At 39.1% G+C, this 22,544-nt stretch overlaps 1 protein-coding gene across 1 annotated transcript; it reads right to left on the bottom strand.

Moving 5' to 3' along the window:
* Window positions 1–2,413: 2,413 nt before the first annotated feature.
* Window positions 2,414–21,609, bottom strand: stk17b (serine/threonine kinase 17b (apoptosis-inducing)). The gene is made up of 7 exons (XM_057853454.1): window positions 20,808–21,609; window positions 17,348–17,560; window positions 11,956–12,094; window positions 11,731–11,857; window positions 7,890–7,938; window positions 7,605–7,784; window positions 2,414–5,339 (listed from the first exon to the last, which is right to left on the bottom strand). Exons 1-7 carry the CDS (start codon window positions 20,930–20,932, stop codon window positions 5,108–5,110), a joined length of 1,065 nt encoding a protein of 354 aa, XP_057709437.1. The 5' UTR covers window positions 20,933–21,609; the 3' UTR covers window positions 2,414–5,107.
* Between the last annotated feature and the right edge of the window lie 935 nt (window positions 21,610–22,544).

Here is a 22,544-nt window from a genome sequence, read left to right as displayed (position 1 = left end):
AAGTTTTTTTTTTCCCGGTTTATTTTTCTAACAAGCAAAAATCACATGGCCATCATATAAACATGCATTTTAGTTAAGATTTATGTGCTTACTTCTTACTGATCTGAAGAAATTTTGTATAAAAGTGCTGAGAACAATCTTAACTGTTGTAAAGTGAGGCAGGGCACACTGTTGATTGCTACAGCTCTTTTTGCAGCTAGGTTTACCACATGAGCAAAGCATCCTATATGTGATCCGAGTCTATCTGCGTCACGTACTGAATTAACAATATTTGCAGCATTATCTGTGATCACTAGTATGTATTGATTTGGCCTGCTTCACTTCCATTCAGTCATGGCGGTTTTTAATTCATAGATGTAGTATATGGACTACGTGTCCCATGATCACTCTGGGCTCACATAGCCAATGGCATGGGAATTGGGGGGATCTAACGTAGCACATCTAGTTTGCTATTTGATAATATCTAGTGTGTGTGCGTGAGTGTTGTCGGAGGCTCGGAGCATAAAAAAAAACAATTAAACGCCACAGAAGTCACGTCTGCTCATTACTACACAACACCGGCATATTACAATCGACTTTCATAAACAGGACGAGGTTGGAGTACAGCGCTCTAAATTTGCCACTTATTGTTTATCATGTAACCGTGAGGTAGCTCTCCGTGTCCCGGGGTATCCAGCTGTCTGTTGTCAAAGCGAGGTTGTTTGTAGCAGCCAAGTCGGTAGTAATGTTTTGGCTGACTTCGTTGTAAATATCCGGGAAGACAGTCTTTGTGAAGTACAGTATGTACGAGAGGGGATAGCATATCAGCAAACCCAAAATGCGGCCACACAGCGGATCTGTACGACGCTGAAGCTGCCACCTCAATTTTCTGTCCATCTTACCTCTGCCACAAACAAATGCAGCGTGCTTCACTCCGCCCTACATGCAGTTTGAGGGAGGAGAGGAGGAAGGCTGCTCGCGGGGAGGAGCTGTATCAGGTTTTTTTTTAAGGCACAGCCCTCAGTTTTCGATGCACCCCAGGCATTTTAGCCAGCGCACGCTAGAAAAAATTCGGAAAATACATTTTGGGAGCTTTTCATTTGCATCGAATATTTTTGCGTATTGAATCGAAGAGAGCATATCGAATGGTTCAATATAAAACAGAGTATTGTTGCATCCTTAGTATACAGTGTAAGTTGGATATAGACATGTGCCAATTACTGGTTTCAAGATATACCGTGGTATGAAAACGCCAATGTTTCAAAACCGCAAAAATTTTCTGTCAAACCGTCCCTAAAGTATTAGCTATTTTTTATGTCTCAAAAATGCATGGAGAAATCCCTCGCTTGAGGCTGTAAGGGTCAACCCTCCTCCAGTGGTTGTTGCTCAGTGAGTCAGCTGTGCTACACAATGGCTGGAGGAGGTGAAAAGTTACAGACGGCCGCGGCTTTGAAGAGGGCCAACCGACATGTAAAACATGTTTACGGCGGCGGGTGGCTTCCGAGGAGGCAATACCTCCAATATGATTTTGCATTTATACAAAATTAAAGGTTAGTAAACACTTATGAACAATTCCCACCAGCTACAAGAGTAACTCCAGCGTGTTTAGTGGTGGTAAAACGTGTTTTGTTTTTCTCTATGGCAACTGTGTTGAGAAAGTGTGTGTATAATGTAAACATGATACGAGTCATACACACATGCTTTTAATGGAAAATAATTATTTTTGTTCTGATGGTAATGTTGAGCTGTGGCTGTGTGTTAGGCTCACCTAAAGGACTACATTTATTTGAATTTTATTTAGAATATTTAATTTTTCAAAATTTATTTTAACTTAACATTATACTTGTGTTCCAATTTGCTAATGTTTTGAAAAATAAAAATCTTGTTCAATGTAAAGTTGTTTTTTTACACCTAGATATCTCGACACATTTTAGAGCGGTGATTGCAATACTTTGAAACCGTGATATTTTGGCTGAAGGTTATCATACCGTCAGAATATCATACCTGCACATGCCTAGTTGGATAATAACATTAGATTTAAACTTTTTATGGTTCTTATTACTATGTTCTGTGTGTTTATTTGTAAAATGTGTCAAATATTTTCATTTCATTTGATTTTTTATGCTAGCACACATTGTATCCTGTGCTTCATGTGACATTGAATTTATTTTTGGTAGTTCACACTCCTAGTGTAGCCATTTATTTATTTTTAATTGACAACAGCAATGATTCCTAAAACATCGAATTTATAGGATTTTCATGTTTTAATAAAGTTTTTTCATTATCATTTTTTAAATATGGTTAGCACTTAACATGTTGTGGGTCAAAGTGACCCATAAAATGCATTTATTTCATCTCTGAGATTTTCCAATTTTCACAAAATAGCTCGTTTGTCCGGTGGAAAACAAATGAGTGATTCAACCAAACTGATTCTTTTTTTTAAAGCTTTATTTTAATTTTGTGATGTGTCAAATTGAACCTTGATCATTTTGGGTGTAACAAAGAAACCAAACAGTATTGCATTATCGTTATTATTTTTTTCTTCAAACAAAAGTCAACAAATGGAACTCAGGAGTCACATATTCTCCAATCTTTCATGAGCATTTTTGCACATGGTTGCCTAAACATTAATAGGCATACATGTGTATGCTAAATCACAATACATTAGCTTGTTTTTTTCCTAAGTGGTCGCAATCATATTGCTCAAACATTAAATAAGAAAAGTCCAAAATAAACATCTCTCGAGACATGCTTACGGCTGGTTGACATCTCCCGACACTTTTGTGCGGAAGACGAGCACGAGTATGGCACACAACAACAGTCGAGAAAACGCGACCCTGTCTACACATTCAAGTGTTTCATCATCCAGCAGAGTGTGAAACAAGTCCGCCTGCCTTCTCTGCGCTTCGCATCAGCTGTTAAGTCTTAGAAGAAAAACAACAGCCTTGCGAGACAACGCTTAATAATTTCAAGCCGCTTGTCGAATGCGTGTGTGAGGTATCAGGAATAACAGCAGGGGCAAGAGCTTGAAAGGGGACATATTATGAAAACTTTACTTTTTAAAGTATTTAAAATATTGTTAGCATAATAGCACAATTGCATCAGTAGCTTAGAATTTTTCTTTAAAAAAAAATCAAATCAAATATTCAATTTTCCAAGCACACTGGTGTTCTACTGAAATTAGGGCTACATCTAAAAGTGAAAAACATAGAACACCAAAATCTTAAAATATATTCTCAAGACTTTTTAGGGCAAACAAGGTCACTGGATGAATAGTTGATTAATTTAATTAATTAATCAATTCCTGAACTTTTAGTTTGAGATTTTGGCAGTAAGTTAACAATAACTGCTATTAGACTAACGTTTTTAATTAAATAAAAAAAAATGTGCATAATATGTCTCCTTAAACTGTTGAGGTGTTGAAGACATCGAAGCTTATTTCTCGACAAGCAGTTCATTTTGTTCCTCCAGGACAACTAGATTAGAGTGCCAATATATACAGTATATACTTGCGTCACCTACTATCTGAAGAAAACCAGCTGGATTTTGCTCTCTCAGAGTAGCCTTCCAGTTCTTACGGATGACAGCATTACAGATGAGAACATGGCCGTTCCACACAAAGGCCAATGTGTATGCTGGTGACAGCATGAGATGAAAACAACAACAAAAAAAGACAATAAACGCGAGTCATTCTATTTCACGCCATATCAAGGCCACCTCTCATCCTCATAAGACTTTCCGCCCCACATACCTTTAAACGTCAACGTCATCCTTCCAACAACATGTCCAGTACGACCTCTTAAAGTCATCCCTTCCTTCTACCTTCTCGATTACCTGAATTTCTAACCACTTTTCTGCATCCCTAAACCCTTTCTCCACCTCAATTGTAAATTACATACACAAAAAATATAATGTATAAATCCAGCACATAAATAAAAACAATATGAATGACGTTAAGAATTAGCAAGCCGTGTTTTTTTCTTCTTTGCATACATAAAGAGCCTTCATTATATAAAAAAGTGTGAATGCAAGAAATGTTGTGCTCATGAGGAAGTTAAGTGCTAAACGCTGGTTCCCTTTTCTTCAGGCTGTAGGAACTCTTTTGAGCAACCGGAGCAGAACTGTTACTACATGTTCAGGGAAAACAAAACACACTCCATGACAATAACGGAGGCACTATGAATTCATGAAACACTTAATTCACTCGCATTTGATCACCTGAGAATGCGATTAACACTGAGTTAGCCCTAAACTGGTACGATTTATAAAATTCTTTTCTTCAAAAAACCCTGAGCCAAATTTAAATGCTCACAACAGGAATCTACTCATATGCTGGTAAAGGCAGTTTTTCTCATGGCACTGTTGAATGCGAACTACGCACAAGTATGAAGCAACGAAAGTGGTGAATATGCAAACTGCAATGACAAAAATGGTGAGAACTTTTCCTTTGTTGCCATTAAAGTTAGCAAAGGTCTGATTATCAGACAGCTCTGAACGATTAATCCCATAGTGTGGGCTGTTTAGAGCGATTTGGTCTCCACAAGCTGCTCGTGAAACGCTCGCAAACATAAATTGTGAACCCAATTTTCAACATCCTAAACGAGGAACACAAATACCGTCAATCCTGACAAATTTAAACCACACCTCCCCCTTGCTATTGAAGCAGATCGGTCCATACCTGTGATCAACAATCGTAACTGTTACACATGTTCAAAAGTTTCGGTTGAAAAGCATTTTTACGCCAAGGTGCCCTTAATTATTCAGTCTTATCATCAACTAATATCGCCAGGAACTCAGCGTGGAATGTCACTAAATGTAAAAAAACAAACAAACCAAGAAACAGTTAAGACATTAAAAATAGTTGTGCCCACCCATTTAACAAGGCTGGAGCACAGAGGCAACTTAACATACTGCATTGAATTCCACAAAATACTGCCCATGAGCAACAGTTTTAACAACAACAACGGAGAGAAACAAGAGCACAAAACCCAACGACGGCAGATCAGTAAGATGATTATCTTTGGTTTGTGTTAATCTGGCAATTAACAAACTGAGTATAAATAAGTCGCCCGTTGGTCTAAAAACCAATTTAAAAGATATTTCCTCTTTCTTGCCCTCCCAAATCTTTTCACAAGTCACCGTCTCCGAGAAGCCCTTCCTCGTCCAAGCGGGAGCGTTTGGCGTGGGAATGCGGCGGTGACATCTCCAGGAAGTTCTCTTTGTCCTCGGTCGGGGGCGCCGCCCACTTGTTGCCGCAGCTCCGTTCGCGAACGCCGCGGCCAAACGCCGGCTCAGTGCCCGTGTGCAACTGCTGCCACAGCCATGGGTGGCTGATGCACTCTGCAGCGCTGGGTCGGTCCCTATCAGTAAGAATTTCTAGTTAGTCACACATGAAAACCAGAGAGAAATCTACAGGTGGGAAATGGGCAAGAATGTTCAGAGATTATGGACACTACTACTACAGTGTCTCACAAAAGTGAGTACACCCCTCGCATTTCCGCAGATATTTATGTACCATATTTTTCAGACTATAAGTCGCACCAGCCATAAAATGCCCAACGAAGAGGAAGAAAACATTTATAAGTCGCACTGGAGTATAAGTCGCATTTTGGGGGGAAATTTATTTGATAAAATCCAACACCTAGAACAGCTATGTCATCTTGAAAGGCAATTTAAAATAATACAATGGAGAACAACATGCTGAATAAGTGTACAGTATGATAATGTAACATGATGCATGATCAACGAAATGCGAACGTGGTCGCTATGTTAACGTTAACAAGTTCACCAAACCATCAGTGTCACTCCAAAACACCAAAATAACACGTGAAGTTATACGTATAATAATGTGTTAATAACACACATAAGTCGCTCCAGAGTATTAGTCGCACCCCCTCTGAGTTTAACATTAAATTTAAAATCCTCCTTCTTACTGTACATTTAAGACCATTAATGGTTTGTCTCACTAATGCTCTGGTTCCATACCGCCCCAACAGAACACTCCGTTCTTAGAATGCAGGTCTACTGGTAGTTCCCAGGGTCTCTAAAAGTACAGTAGGAGCTAGAGCCTTTAGCTACCAAGCTCCTGTCTTGTGGAATCAGCTTCCAGCTAGTATTAAAGAATCCGATACAGTCTGTACATTTAAGATTAGACTAAAAGTGTTCCTATTTGACAAAGCTTATGGTCAGGCTAGTTGAAATTGGACTAGACTCACAGTTCAGTCTAAGCTGCACTACAAGCTACAGTATAACGCTGGGAGAAGTTCAGCCACTGAGTCCTATCCCCTTTTTCTCACTCTACTTACCACTTGTCTTACTTTATCTCTCTTTTCTAATTCTAATAACTAGTTGTCTAGTCTCTTCATCACTAGTCACCCAGTGTCCCCTTAGGGGAGGGGCTATTTTTCAGCCACAGCCTCCTGACTATCCTGAACCCTGGCTGGATGGACGTCCTCGTTGCCCCCCCTCTCATCTGGCTTGATGGACCTCCTCTGGTTTCTTCATTCCATTGCATCTCTACAAATTGGACCTCCTGCTGCTAATACCCACCATCAGTCCTGGTGCATCTATAGCCTGTCCGTCCTGGGAGTGGATCCTCCTGACTGTGGTTCTCCCCAATTTTTCTCATTTTTCCCAAAGGGTTTTTGGCGTTTTTCCTTGCCAACATGGAGGGTCTAAGGATGGGGGATGCCCAGGACTTGAACTTTATTAATTCGTGTACTGTTTCTGACTGTGTATCATATTGCCTCTGCAAAGCCCTTTGAGACAACCTTGTTGTGATATAGGGCTATATAAATAAAATTGAACTGAACTGAACCAGCCTGTTAGTGCTCAGACCATACGCCGCACTCTACATCAAATTGGTGTGCATGGCTGTCACCCCAGGAGGAAGCCTCTTCTGAAGACGGCACACAAGAAAGCTCGCCTGTCTCATCAGACCATAGGACATGGTTCCAGTAATCCATGTGCTTTGTGGACATGTCTTCAGCAAACTATTTGTGGGCTTTCTTGTGCACTTAAAACATTTATTTTTTTTTAAACAGCCAAAAACACACACACAAAAAGAAGGCTCAGGAACTTAAGGGTTAATTTATTTTATTTTTTTATTTAAATTACCAGTATTATATTATTTTATATGTTGTAGGATGGATGTTAATTTTATTTAAAAATAAATACATTTTAAAAACACGATCTTTTTTACCTCCTAGTTGCCAGATATAAACCCAATAGAGATTTTTTTCCCCTGCCCGTGTCAAAAACAATCTCATCTGCTTTTCATTTTTAAACCAGGGAGCATTGGATGTGAATCATTTTACACAAAGCAAAAAAAAAAAGGACTGACGGGAAAGTGGAGATGATGAGGGGATGCAGCGTAATTGCTACTTTCAAGCACATTCTGAGATGTGAAAAAAATTACACTGTGTGGTTATGGATAGTGCAAAGAGCCGTTGGCAGGTGACCTCCTTAAAAAAAAAAAAAAAAAAAAACAACCCAATGGAGCTGATCTAAAATAAAATGCTGGGAGTGCCCTGAAGACAGTTGTCCTTTTGCTCTCCACCAGGACTTCACTCCAAAACAATGACTTCTATTCTGGGGACTGAGCTCACACATGCTTTGTTACTCACTCGGGTGCTTTGACCAGCAGTTTGCGGATGAAGTCCACCGCCAGCTCAGAAACCCTGGAGAAGGCCTCCCGGCTGTAGTCCACGTTGACTTGTGACACGTTCATGTACGTCTCCTGCTTGTCGTCGCCGGCAAACGGCGACTCGCCTGTCACCAGCATGTAGGCGATGACGCCCACACTCCTGAGAAAAAAAAAAAAAAAAAAAAAACCCACAAACACACAACAGAATAAATGAGAAAGAAAAAAAATCAAAGTAAATTTGTTGGGTTTGAATGTTTTCACCCACCAAAGATCTGTTGATGTGGTGATGGGTTCATAATTTAGAATTTCTGGAGCTGAGCGAAGAAAAGAAGAAAAATACAGGAGTTAATCAATCGCGTTAATGGATGCTTAAAATAATAACAACAAAAAAATGAATAGCTGACTTCCTTTTTAATTTCGGGCATGGGTGTTAGAGTTTTTCCACACGTCCTGTCACAATAGTCATGTCCACCCAATTTCATGCAACTGGCGAAATTAGAACATGGGGCAATTTTTTCATAACTCACCATTATTGAACAACCCAGTCTATAAGCGTTTAAAGGAGCAATATATAAGATTTGCAATTGCATTATTCATTAAATATTTCTATAAATATTAAAGAAACATGTTCTTTGGAAATACTTCTAACACGGTTCTTAATGGTTAAAATGAGATTTTCTGATTTTAAAAGTCGATTGTCAGCCCATAAAAGTTCTTATTGTTTTGATTCTGAACTGAAAACAGATTTCAGTTAGTCCAAGGCAAGCTTTTCTTTGTCCAGTTTGTCAGAGCTCTATAGGCATTGTAAACTAAGGCCGCAGAAATCAGACAATGATATGCAAACTGTATATGTTGTGTAGTTGTGTGCTAAGAACATGTACTTGTACTTAGGCCTGTCGCGAGACCAAATTTAATAGGCGATATATACACTCACCGGCCACTTTATAAGGTACACCTGTCCAACTGCTCGTTAACACTTAATTTCTAATCAGCCAATCACATGGCGGCAACTCAGTACATTTAGACATGTAGACATGGTTTAAGACAATCTCCTGCAGTTCAAACCGAGCATCAGTATGGGGAAGAAAGGTGATTTGAGTGACTTTGAACGTGGCATGGTTGTTGGTGCCAGAAGGGCTGGTCTGAGTATTTCAGAAACTGCTGATCTACTGGGATTTTCATGCACAACCATCTCTAGGGTTTACAGAGAATGGTCCGAAAAAGAAAAAATATCCAGTGAGCGGCAGTTCTGTGGGCGGAAATGCCTTGTTGATGCCAGAGGTCAGAGGAGAATGGCCAGACTGGTTCGAGCTGATAGAAAGGCAACAATGACTCAAATAACCACCCGTTACAACCAATTTAGGCAGAAGAGCATCTCTGAACGCACAGTACGTCGAACTTTGAGGCAGATGGGCTACAGCAGCAGAAGACCACGCCAGGTGCCACTGCTTTCAGCTAAGAACACGAAACTGAGGCTACAATTTGCACAAGCTCATCGAAATTGGACAATAGAAGATTGGAAAAACGTTGCCTGGTCTGATGAGTCTTGATTTCTGCTGCGACATTCGGATGGTAGGGTCAGAATTTGGCGTCAACAACATGAAAGCATGGATCCATCCTGCCTTGTATCAACGGTTCAGGCTGGTGGTGTAATGGTGTGGGGAATATTTTCTTGGCATTCTTTGGGCCCCTTGGTACCAATTGAGCATCGTTGGAATGCCACAGCCTACCTGAGTATTGTTGCCGACCATGTCCATCCCTTTATGACCACAATGTACCCAACTTCTGATGGCTACTTTCAGCAGGATAATGCGCCATGTCATAAAGCTGGAATCATCTCAGACTGATTTCTTGAACATGACAATGAGTTCACTGTACTCAAATGGCCTCCACAGTCACCAGATCTCAATCCAATAGAGAATCTTTGGGATGTGGTGGAACGGGAGATTCGCATCATGGATGTGCAGCCGACAAATCTGCACCAACTGTGTGATGCCATCACGTCAATATGGACCAAACTCTCTGAGGAATGATTCCAGCACCTTGTTGAATCTATGCCACGAAGAACTGAGGCAGTTCTGAAGACAAAAGGGGGTCCAACCAGTTACTAGCATGGTGTACCTAATAAAGTGGCCGGTGAGTGCATTGTCTCTTAATTATTGCGATATGCGATATTATTGCCCTTTTTTAAACTTATTCAACCACGAATATAGTGACAATACATCCTAATGAATCACCTATTGAAATGCAATATATTGTTATTCTTAAATCAAACACAAACTATGTTAAAATGTATAAATATGAAAAAAAAAAAGAACCAATGCATAATGAGTCATTTTAAAGCTAGTTAGATGCAGAATATGAAATAGGTGAGAAACCCACTGTCATTTTTGTTGTCTGCCAATTCGAGCCCATTAAAAGTGTTAATTTGATCCAAAATGACTTATCCTGCAGAGTGTGCATGCAACAAAATTGAAGTCAAATTATTATCTTATATTACATCATGTTATCATTGCCAATCACATTTTTTACAATGGGTGTCATTTTAAAACTTCTTAGTGTAGAATCTGAAGTACATGCGATTGCCTCCAGAAATCTGAAAATAACGTGCTTTTACTTTGAAGTGTTCAACGGAAGTACGTTTGCTAAAGCACTAACCGTAAGCTTTACACTCAGTAAAAAGAAACAAAGACAACTTCATTTCATTATGCATGTGGTATCAGTAATAGATTTTTTTTCTTTTGTTCACATCCTTTGCAAATTCTTTAATCCAGCGAGTTTTCATGTTTGAAGTGGCACCTTTTAACCGCAATTTTGCATTGTGGAGAGGACTAAAAGTGGTTAGTAGTTAGTACATTGTCTTTATTTCCATTAGCCTCAATGTAGCAATGCTATCGTTTTACAATGATTAATATAGAAGCATTTCCTTATTTTGTATGTCTGAACTATAATTCTACGCCGTGTTGATTGCCAATAATCATCTTTGAAAGCAACTGGAGTCTCATCAACACGCACGAGTGCTGAGTGCACGCAGCACACGCACGCACAAATGTACGTATGCACGCACACATGCTGCGATAAATCGCAGCCATGTCACAAGACATGTCTCAACAGTTTCTTATAAAGAAAAAAAACAAACTTTTATTTCACTGAAAAGACAGAACTGCTGCTATAGACAACTGGTGTTTTTCTCCTCTCATGTGCGACTCGATGCCTTTGACTCCCATTGTGCCTAATGAAAAAGTCTTTTTACAAGACTTTGCACCGGGCACTGTTGTTATTTTCACTATGGGCCAACCACCTCTTAAATAAACCATCTTTCATCCATTTTTGATTAAATTTAAACTACCTCATCTCTGCATATTCTCGCTCATTTCTACAACCGCGAATTACCAGGAAATGGCGTCATGGCGACAACTCAGTGCGCTGATGTATGCTGAGGTTGCGGACAACGACCCGTGTAACATATTCCCAAATTTCGTGCACAACCATTAATAAAACAATTACACAACATTAAAAGTTTCACGGCGTAATACAATACGGCAATTTTCTATTAAATTTCATACCATAATTATCCAGATTTTAAATTTAAGATTTTTAAAGACTTTTTAAGGACCTGCGGGAACCCTGGTGTATCTGTACTACAAGTAAGGTTACTTGCGTGTACAGTGTACTATAAGTATACTGAGCACCACAGCAAAGCTACCCACGAAATTTCTCCAGGAATTTAATTTTCTAGTTTCTGATTGAAATGCATCTTTGGTATAATAAAACAGCTTTCCTCTCCATTGTGAAGCATTTATCTGGCAGCCCAAAGGGGAAAAGGATGTTGCGCACTTCAATATTTTGATGCTGGTTGCAGTACCATATTTGGCCACCAATTAAAGCAAACGGATAGATTTAAAAGAATCCTTCGTGTATTTTAACAAAATAATGTTAGAATATTTTAAGACACCTTGGATGTTTTAAATAATTAAAAAAAAAAAAAAAAAAAAAAAAAACATCACATGTCGCCTTTAAGTGAACTACTTGAGAGGGGATCCCTGCATGGGAACTGACTTTTACATATGCGGTCGCCAGTGAACGCTTGTGTTTTCTGAGCTTACCCACATACTCAGGTGTGCCAAGAATCTCTCTGAGCTCCCCAACCGCACCCAATCTGCGTGCCAGGCCAAAGTCTACAATCTTTATGTCTCCGGGAGGGGAAAGGCTTGTCAGGAGGATATTCTGGGGCTGAGAGACAGAAAAGATTAAAGTCAACATCACTATGAAAGCAAAAGCACAGGAAGGCGAGGGGGCATTCTTTGTTAAAAACCTATTCTGCTACCCACCTTGAGGTCCAAGTGCACCAGGTTATGCTGGTGGAGGAGGTGAACCCCCTCCAGCGTTTGCCTGATCAGACGGGTGATTTGAGCTTCGGGCAAGAGCTCATCAGACACACAGTGATCAAATATTTCTCCGCCTGCGGCGCTGGTTATGAGAAAAGTGTTATAAAAGGTCATATATTATGGAAAATGTACTTTACAACATCAAGTATAGACATAGTTGCGCCTCTAGCCTACTAAGTAAATCTCTATATTTCGAAATAAGGCTGCAGCAACTATTTGATTAGTAAATTAGTTGCCAACGAATTTGATAATTGATTTTTGCCGGCAGCTGTGAGCAGTCCCATTTGGGTCCTCATTTGTGTGTAATGTCAGGCTGCGCCTGTGTGCCAGTTATTTGACAAAGAGAGAGAGTTCACTGCTACGCTCAGGTTTAGTTGCTGAATCAATCATATTTACGTGAGAGTTAGATTGCCTTTCGTTGTGTGTGTTGTTAGATCAGGTGTGTCTCAGTCAGAGGTGCGTAAATGAAGTCATTTGTATTGTTTGTATTCTTTGTTGATAAGATGTTACCATTTAGCACGGAGCGCTAAGCTAGTTACCGATTATCCTAATCAGTGTCCATTTCTATTGTGTTTTGGAGAAGCATATTAGTACTTGAGTTATTGTTAGACAGTAAAGTTGTCTTTCTTTTAATAAAAAACACAGATAAATCCATTCATACAACAGCTTAAGAGTCTCCTTTCAACACAAGCTCCTATTCAAACTGTAAATTGTCATACAAGAGAGTGTGCTTTGAAACGATTTGGATTGTAGTTATGAAGAACTGTTTGATAAGTAAAACTGATTCATTAGAGTCTGCCTCCTCATTATTCAATTTTGTTAGTTTGTTTAAAGAAAATAAATTAGTCATTGACGCAATTTATAGCAGCGCTTTGCCCACAAGAAAAGCACTTTTTTATTAGTTGAATGAACAGGACTTTTGTTTGTGTACTGAGAAATTCTTTTTATGTTTTATACTCAGAACTTTGATTACAACGATAACAAGTTTAATTTACTTAAACAGTAGACTACAGTTAAGTCAGAAAGTTGTAATAAAATAATATTTTTTAAGGAAATAGTCTTCCATTTTGTCCTTATTGTTACTGACAACACACCTAAAACAACTTTGTTACATTGTGAAAGTAATTGAAAAAATGACATTTATCCAATTAATCAATTTATCATTTAATTAATCGTCCGATTAATTAATTATAAAAATAATCTTTAGTTGCAGCTCTTTTTCAAAATCATCTTCAAACTTACAAACTATGACAGTTCAGTACATCCTTAATAGGAGTGGGAACCTCTTGGTACCTCATGATACGATACGCGATACACAGCTCACGATAACGATATGGCGATGCAACAATTATCGATACATTTGTAGCATATCCTAGAATGATTTTCTGACCAACAACTAATAAACAGAAAAACGAGCTTCTGCTGTGAATTGGAATGACTTTATCACTAGTAGACGTCCAATCCATTTGAAATGGGAGGGTGGCAGCGAATGAACATTCATTCACCCATTCACCCCCAACATTCATTCGCTGCCATCCCTCCCACTTCAAACGGATTGAACGTCTATGGCCGTCAGTGGCAGCCAATGCCAGGCAATGAGGTAATTTTGGGCCATTTCAGGTCATTTACCTGTTGATCTTCAGTTACTTCCTGTTGATTTTGGGGTATTTTTTTTGGGTCACTTCCTGTTGGTTTGAGTTACAGAACAGAAAGTGACCTGGGAATCACCCAAATGAATAGGCAGTGACTCAAACTCAACAGGAAATGACCTATAAATGCCCTAAAATGAACCGCAAGTGACCTGTAAATGCCCTGAAAACCCCCAGTCTAAAAGGATTGGGTATCGTGCACCGTCAATGCAGCCTTAGAGTTAACTGAGACACTATTATGGTGGAAGATTTTGGTAGCAACTTGTTGGTTCCTTTTTATTTATTTTTTTTTTTTGGACAATGACACCTTTTTAAAACGATATTTCAATTCTTGGCAGGAGCATATCGATAACCTTTGGGGATACAAAGTATCACGATATATCACCATTTCGATATTTTGCCACACCCCTAATCCTTAATACTTTCAGGGACAGTGGACGGCAATTCAAAGGTTGACACTTAAAGTGCCTGTGACACGAAAAAGCATGTTTATTTCATAATACACGTGGTATTTTATGCCCCTGAATGATATGGGCTGCTTGGATGTGTGTGGAAGCGATCGCTATTTTTATTTAGTTTTTTGAATCCCGCGCCATGAAAATGAGTGACTTCCGGCTTCGGTCTTGCATTGAGGAGGAGGGCGCTGTGACGTGTACGGTAGAAGACGTCCTCTTCACGCTACAGTGTACTGTTGTGTATGAGGACAAAGGATTCAGCTGATTTTGCGGATTAATACGTTTATTTTTCGCATCACGCCCGCCAAACGGCTGCAGAAAAATCATTCTGTATGAGGGAGAGGCGTATGCGCCTTTTTGGAGTTTCAAAAGGTTCCCATTCACCGTGGATATTTACTGTGGGACCATTGGACTAACGAGGAAGTGAGTAAACATCTTGTTTTGTATTATGTCAAATACGAATACAGCGATTACAAAGTAAACACTACAAACTTTCTTTAAATGAAGGACTACTTACGTTTGATCATTGATAAGCATGTAAAAAGCTCTCCTAATGCTCATTAGCAGCAGCACGTTAGCTGCACAACAACTCCAGCCACCCTCCTCCGGGGAACGAACTGTAAATTGCTCTCAGCCGGGCGGTTTGCCGATCCGCGATGACAATCGACATCCGGGTCGTCATGTCAAATAATCCAGGATAGTTATGTGTGATTTTCTGCTTCGAAGACTTTGAAACATCACTCGGTTCGGGTTAGCATGTCGGCTAGCTGTCACGCCTTCTGGTTTGTTTACATTCTCCGAAGCCGGGGAAGGGAAATGACATATGTCCGATTTAGGTGTCATAAAATATCGTTCGCGAGGTGCGACAGTAAAGGTGAAGTCGACAGTTTTGACCATTATGGAGTAATTTTGCCATGTCGTCCTGAATAAATGCATTATTATTATTTCATATTCCATTCAGCACAAGACTGTTATTTGTCATGACCATGCCATTTATTTAGCCATTGGGGAAAATACTTGGATAAAAAGAATATCCTGTAAAAATATTGAAGTAAAGAAACAGAAACAATGACATTTTGCCGCTCTCTTCGTCGCGTTTTCCTCATTGTGAATAGTTCCCCCTCGACAGGCTGACTGGTCCTTCTCAAGCCATTTATATAGCTATTGGGGAAAAATACTTGGATAAAAAGAATATCCTGTAAAAATATTGGAGTAGAGAGACTGAAACAATGACATTTTGCCGCTCTCGTCGTTGCGTTTTCCTCGTTCTGAATAATTCCCCCTCAATGGGCTGAATAGTAAAACCGATGAGCCCAGTCTACCGCTGACGTCATCCACCTGTTGGGGACGCTAAAGCCCTATAATGGTAGGCGTGGCTAACCGGCAGATTAAAAGACTAATTTCTCGTCATCTATGCTTTGCTAAATTGTTGTATATAGTCGAATCGTCTCAAAATATGATTCTAATTCACATAATAATGCCATTTAAGACTTTTTTTCTCGTGTCATATGCTCTTTAAAGTCGCTATCACACTAGCGCTGTTTGGTCCTTTTTAAACAAACCAGAGTTTTTTTCTCAGAAGGTCCGCTTCGATTTGTTTGCTTCGTGAACGTGCATCCGATCTCTTGTTCAGACCAAACAAGCGAACTCTGGTCCGCTCAAAAATCGATCAAAAATCTTCTGAATGTAAGTTGAGCAGGGTGCTCTTACGCTACATTACATGCAGCGTCAAACCACGCTTCCTCCCCTCCGTTTCGAGTGAAGTATTTCCTGTTCTAAATTTGTCCAATTAATGAGTGCGCCTTTCGTCCATGTGGTGCTACTTGGAAAGTTCGGTTGGCGCAGTGTAAATCCCGAACCTTTTCAACAAGTCATTTGCAACTGTTGTTGCGAGATAGCTCTCCAACCAGACACTGGTCCTCTTGGTCTACTGTGAGAGTGCCGTAAAAGTCCTAACCCTTTATAGGGCAAGTGATAAATAAAGAAAGAGTGCCAATTATAGTTATTTATAATTGATTTTTTAAAAATAATATTTTATGGCTGCAGCTATCGATTATTTTAGTAGTAGATTAATCTATCGACTAGTTAGTTTGAATAATCGAGTAATCGGATTAGGAACATTTAATGCGTTGCAGAATCAATTTTAGGAGCGGTAAAACAATGGCTTGCTAAAATTGCACTTTCAAAAGAGCATTAAATGTGAACACAAAATTCCTGAGTTTCTACAAACGATGCAAAAATCCACTTTCATTTAAAAATACATTAAAATACCTGATCGTAGCCTCAAACGGTATTAAAAATTAAACAAATGAGGATCTAAGTACAAAAAAAGAACAATTGGCTAACTTCTAAATCTGCTCAAATCTGCTACCTTAAATGTTATAAAATGCTGCTAGCTTAAATACTATGAAATGCTTACTTTTTTTTTTTAAACAATACTCTTAAATTGTTCAAACACATGTTCCTACAAAAAATAGCCAAATATACCTATAAAATAAATTACGAATGCATAATGAAAACATTAGCTTTGTTGGTCTTAACAGGGAGCAGCTGGATTCAGCCACGTTAAAGGAGTAATGTCATATTCACTGTTACCACTAAATGGCAGTGTATCCACCCAAATCAATAACACTAAATGCAAAAACTTTCACAACATTATAACGCAACTCTAATTAAACGAGTATTCGATGCAGCAAAATTTGATTTGAAGCTTTTTTCTAATCGAATTACTCGAGTGAATCGATTAATCATTGCAGTACTATTTTAAATTTTTTAATGAACTTATAAATTTATGCAACATTAATAAAAGCTAAATTAATGGAATTAAGACAAATAAAAACAGGATTACACACTAGTTAGGGCACCAACTAACCCTCTAAAATAGATGGTTATTTTCCATAGTATTTAACTCACTTTATGCTACTGGTGGCGATAGACTTTAAACAGGGAGGAAAAAGAAAGACATATTTCGTGCATGAAAGGTTAATATGACTCATCATTGGTAAAGCTCTGATTCATGTCACCTGGTTACGATTTCATAACATTTTGCTAAGATAAATATTTGTTTTGTCTTCACTGTAATTTAACTACATGCAAGTACACACACTTCACCCACAGAACAATACAGGTCCTTCAAAGCAATTTTGACTTTGATCATTGTGTCAAAATAACAACGCCAGGAAACCAGTTGATTTCGTCACATTAACGGATGATTTCATCATTTCTACTCACTATTCCAGCACGAGAACGATGTCATGGTCCGTCTCGTAAGCGGCGTACAGGTTGACCACCCTGGGGTTGTTGCGGGCCGTTTCCAGGACGGCCATCTCGTGGACAACCTCGGCCCGGCAGTCGCGACCCCGCCTCCTTTTGCGCAGGAACTTGGCAGCGAACACTTTGCCTGTAGCTTTCTCTATGCAGCGTTTCACCACTGCAAATTTGCCCCTTTAAGCACATGAAAGTTGAAATTATGCGTTATTTTACAGCTACTGTCAATCTATGAGTGCTTCTAATTGGGGTTTATTAGTGTAAATTCCATGGTAGGTTTTCATACAAAAGACTTCAAAATGGTATAACCGAGAACTATGAATGGGAAAACAAATGTTCTTCTATTTCTTGGAGGTGCTACTGACTGTGTATCAGGAATACTCATATCAAGATACAACCAAAACAACGTAAATTGGATCAGACGCTGTTCCCATAAAGTTGTCATGACGTCAGACTTAACTGCAGAAATAACACAACTTAAACCTAAAGGAGGGAAACCGCTTGAACTGGTTGGACCAAAAACCAAAGTTCATGTTTACAAATCATGGATGCGGCAATGCAAGAACGGAGTGTAAAAGGAACCTGGATTTGCACTTACGGTAACATGAAACCACTTCGTACTGTACTGAGGAGAGTAAATACTAACAGTGATCCTTGACTAAATCTCTGTTTCAATCATTTTCGAGTGAGCAATTAACTTTTTTTGTAAATAGAAGAACATTGCAACCTCTAAGTGTAATGTGGGACTGACTTAAGAAGTCTAATGTGATACTGAAACCTGATTTCTTATTCGTGCAGTTTCAAAGATGGAGAGGGGGTAATTCAAAGCATGTACGGTGTCGCAAATATATGGCAGAAAACACTCAGGTGACTTGAAGTTCCGCTCTGAGACCCCCAATTTGGCCAACTTTCAAAATTGTCCTATATGCATCGTAATACATCATTGAAAAGCTCAAAATCTCAATTCTCTGGGGGTAGAAAAATTTTGAACAGGAGGGCATTTAAAAAAAAAAAATTAAACAGCAAAACCTTATCTAGAGGTGAGAGCACGCGAGAGCAGAATTACAGACGCCATGACTTTAAAGAGATATGATCGCGTACTTACCTTGTTTCGATCCCAAAACTCCATGTAGCATATATCACTGAGTGTCAAGACACAGCTGTGAATGGCCACAGCTGGATTTTTTGGTGATTTTATGGGTGAAACATGGTAATATAACAAGCGTCGCGATGCAGAAATCACAGACATCAAGGAGTGGTCGAGATGTTCTGTTTCATATATTTACCCTTTTCAATTTTTTTCCCCCAGTTTTTCTTTGTTTGGATCGATTATTTATCATCTAACATATCGTAGAAAATGTGATTGTAACAAAAAACAATACAATCAAGCGATAGTTCTGAGGTAGCTATCCGTGATTTATTTACAGACACCATTTTTTTCATTGTGAGGTAATTTGTTTAAAAGTTTAAAATATGCGAGTGAATAATTTTTTAACGTTGTTTCTTTTTTAAACGAAATATTAGGCATCAATTAATGATTCTAAACTAAAAATGACAGACATTTTGAAAAATAAATATAAATAATTACCTGCATTTTATGGCTGGGTTGAAACAAAAGCAGTTGCGCGACGTCTGTAAACGGGGGTTTCCAGGGTAAAACGGACAAATTAAAAATAGTTCGAGGGCTTATTGCCCCATGAATCTGCTATGGCAGCATATAGACATATTGTTCTATCAAACACAACAGTTGTTTTGGCTTAAAAAACAGCAGTTTCTTTTAAAGAGCAGTGCAAGAGCAGAAACTGCTTTTTCAGTCTTGTTTGTATTTTCCGCCATACATATACACATAATATATATGAACCTTGCGAAATTTCCGATTCTTTGATTATTCGCGATTCGGCCGTGGAAGATTCGAGGAACGATTCACAAATATCAAAATTCCGATTATTGAATTATACCAGGTAAAGCAGAAATAAAACTGTCAGCGTGGTCTTCGGAATATCATGTTCAACTCATGCCACTAGATAAAAAAAAAAACAATAATACCTGACTGCGGCCGACAGCCGCTACAAACAGCGCCCAGTTGCTAGTTGCTACAAACATACAGCAACATACGGCTATGGTAGATATCACACATATGTAGAACTAGATGTGAAATGAGAGCTACCGGCACCGTTAGAACAAGTACAGAGAACTAGATGCGAAATGACAGACTTGCCGGAGCTAGTAAACAGTCGCTATCTTAAAGCAGTAACTTTTCTAGAAGACACTGTTGTAGCAAACCTAATTACTTTTTATCTAAAATACCCCTAGCTCGGCAAAATCTTGACTTAAATCTATCTTTAAATGATGAAACAGTTTTAAAACTTTGACATGTCGAAAGCAGACGGAAGGGAAATTATGGAATAATGGGAGCAATTTTAAAAACTTTAACGGTTGATTCACAACACTAAATTAATTGAATGTAGTTTAAAGCTGCTGATACAGAATGGGGACTTGAGTATTTTATTTACTGCTTTTAACTGTTAACTTAATACTGAAATAGTTTGGTTTAGCCTGAGAGGATTTTTTAACAAATTTGAAAATGATGTACAAAACATCAAAAGCGGGGGGTGGGGTGGTTTAGGTGCATCAATAATCGATTTATGATCGAATCAGAGCCTCTGAATCGTACTAGTAAATGGTAAATGGTAAATGGTGTTATACTTATATAGTAATCGAATTGTTAGGTGCCCCAAGATTCCCACCTCTAATATATACACACACACACACATATATATGTATGTAATAGCCAACAAAATGACATCCCTGATGGATTAAGCATTTTTTTCCTGAAACACCAACTGCATTATTCCAGTGCTGGAGTCCCATTTTTCAAGAACAGAAAGTGCAATATTTTTATGAATTAATTTGAAGAACATAATCCATTTTTAACTCATTCACTGCACTGTAAGTACAACGAGAAAGTCTCTCAAAACCTTTGACCAAGGGTGTATGACACTAAATGAGCATGTAGCTCTGCCGTGCTACCTTCCAGGAAAAAATGGATTGGACGTCCATTGCCGTCAATGACAGCCAACATGAAAGACGTTTTTGCAAGATAAAATATTAAAAAATGAAAATGAAGCTGTGATGTCTGCAATCTTAAAATGTGACTTCATGTCCCTAGTATCATTAGGACATTACATTCCAACAAAATGTGCCTCTGTTCTTTACAACAATCCTGGCGTACTTGTTATCATGACATTACATTATCCCTACTATAAAACAATGTTATTGTGGTAAAATCCAAACTTGTTTTTTCTTCTGGCATTTTTGTTCAGACGTTGTTTACTTGGTGTTAGGATCATGAAGGGGTAGTTTTTGAAAAGATGTCCCCCTTGGAAGTTCAGGGAAAACCCCAGTATAAATATTTCCGACTCACCTTCCCAACTCCCCGGTGACTTCGAACACGGCGTCCAGAGGCTCCGCGTTGATCGGTGTGTGACTTTCGATCAAGAGCCCGGCGGCGGTGAGCCCGCTGCGACTGTCCAGCCGCCTCCGAGACATCTTCACCGCCAGCAGCAACCTAAATAACCGGGTCACGAGTCGTACCACGGAGTAGGCTAGGGGGAAACAAAAACGGGTGGACCAAGGCTAACACCACCGGCCGGCGGCTGCTACTTCCATGCAACCCTGGTTAGCTTCCGCTGTTAGCTCGACGGTCCAAAATGAGTTTAAACGCGATTTCGTCAATTTAACAGGAGGTGGAGCTAATAGTTAAAAAAAAAAAAAAAAAAAAAACGAGCAACACTACCGCAGTCATTCGCTAGCCAACGGATAAAATTAATCACTTTTAGTCCTCTTCCTGCGATTTCTTGGTCATTTTCTTTTTCTTATTTTTGTACTTCCTTCTTGTTTGACACTTTTCCATAGATATCACACATATACGTTGAGAAAGGGGGAAAGAGCGCTAGATACTATTGCACGCTGTGAGTCAATAGGGATATCCGTCGTCACTTGTCGGCCATTTTATGTCAGAAGAGCCATTCGATACAGCGTGTATAAATATACATCTAAAAATATGTATTACACAGCTTGAATCGTAATAAGTAACTAAATGTAGTATTTTAGTGAAGAAAAGCACTCAAATAAGGTTCGCTACACAAGAGCTCGCCACCCGCCAGAGAAGTCTACAGTTTTAAGACCGCCTTGGTTAGTAACGCCGCCAACTCCGACTTTCTGCTACAGTTTTCCTATGTATGCGCATGCGCTCACTTGAACTGCAATTTTGAATTTAGACGGGTTTAAATAAAGCGGATATGGTTTGGAATAATGAAGACAAACGAAAGCATTCAAACTTGTTTTAAAGTTTTGAGTGTAAATACGCAGCTAAAATTAAATCCACAAGGAATTGATACTTTGTTACTAGCTGTCATGCCAAAAATGTATTGTTAATAATGCTGAATTACTAAACGTGCATATTAACATAACTATGTAATGCCCTGGCATGCCATTACCCTTGTAAATTTTTAATTTCGTCAGTTTTTTTTTTTTTTTTGTCAAGTCATCTAGCTTTATGCCATGCTGCACCCACACACAGTGATGCAAACAAAGATGTTTCGCAATTTAGCATGACAGGTTAACATAGTTTTAAATGTTGTCACCTCAAGCATTGCAAAATGATTTGCAACAAGTATTTGATCTAAAACAACGGGGGTGGGAAGTGTAATAGCCATTATTAATAGTCAGAGCCGGAGGTGGCAGAGATGAATTTGCTGAGATTCTCTTTGGGAGTGAGGATCAGGAATGAACGTATCAGAGGGACAGAGCATGTTAGAGGATTTGGCAATAAAGTCAGACAGGCCAGACTTGAGATGGTTTGGGCATGTCCAGAGATGAGAGAGTGAGTATTTTGGCAATATGCCAGACAGGAGGTCTAGAGCAGGGGTCGGGAACCTATGGCTCACGAGCCAGATCTGGCTCTATTGACGGCTGCATCTGGCTCGCAAACAAATCTGTAAATATGAAAAAAAAAAAAAAAAGTTTTGTTATACTCCTTTGCGCAAAACTGCGACAGTCACCGGTCATATGCAGGTGTTGTGCAGTAATGAGCAGACATGACTTTTGCGGCGTATGTTAACTTTGTTAATGCTCCGACAACACTCGCAATTTGCACTAG

The sequence above is a fragment of the Corythoichthys intestinalis genome, chromosome 12 (assembly GCF_030265065.1).
Source record: "Corythoichthys intestinalis isolate RoL2023-P3 chromosome 12, ASM3026506v1, whole genome shotgun sequence".
Classification (NCBI taxonomy): Eukaryota; Metazoa; Chordata; class Actinopteri; order Syngnathiformes; family Syngnathidae; genus Corythoichthys; species Corythoichthys intestinalis.
The sequence above is the reverse complement of the archived record's forward strand: the minus strand, read 5'-3'. Positions and strand labels throughout refer to the sequence as shown.

Bases quoted from the DNA above. Each gene is read 5' to 3' on its own strand.
- stk17b (XM_057853454.1), bottom strand. From the start codon at position 20,932: ATGTCTCGGAGGCGGCTGGACAGTCGCAGCGGGCTCACCGCCGCCGGG. The intron at 12,095-17,347 runs GTGAGTAGAAAT...TCTCATAACCAG, and splicing joins ATCGTTCTCGTGCTGGAATA to CGCCGCAGGCGGAGAAATAT. The intron at 7,939-11,730 runs GTAAGCTCAGAA...TTCTTCGCTCAG, and splicing joins TGGCACACCTGAGTATGTGG to CTCCAGAAATTCTAAATTAT.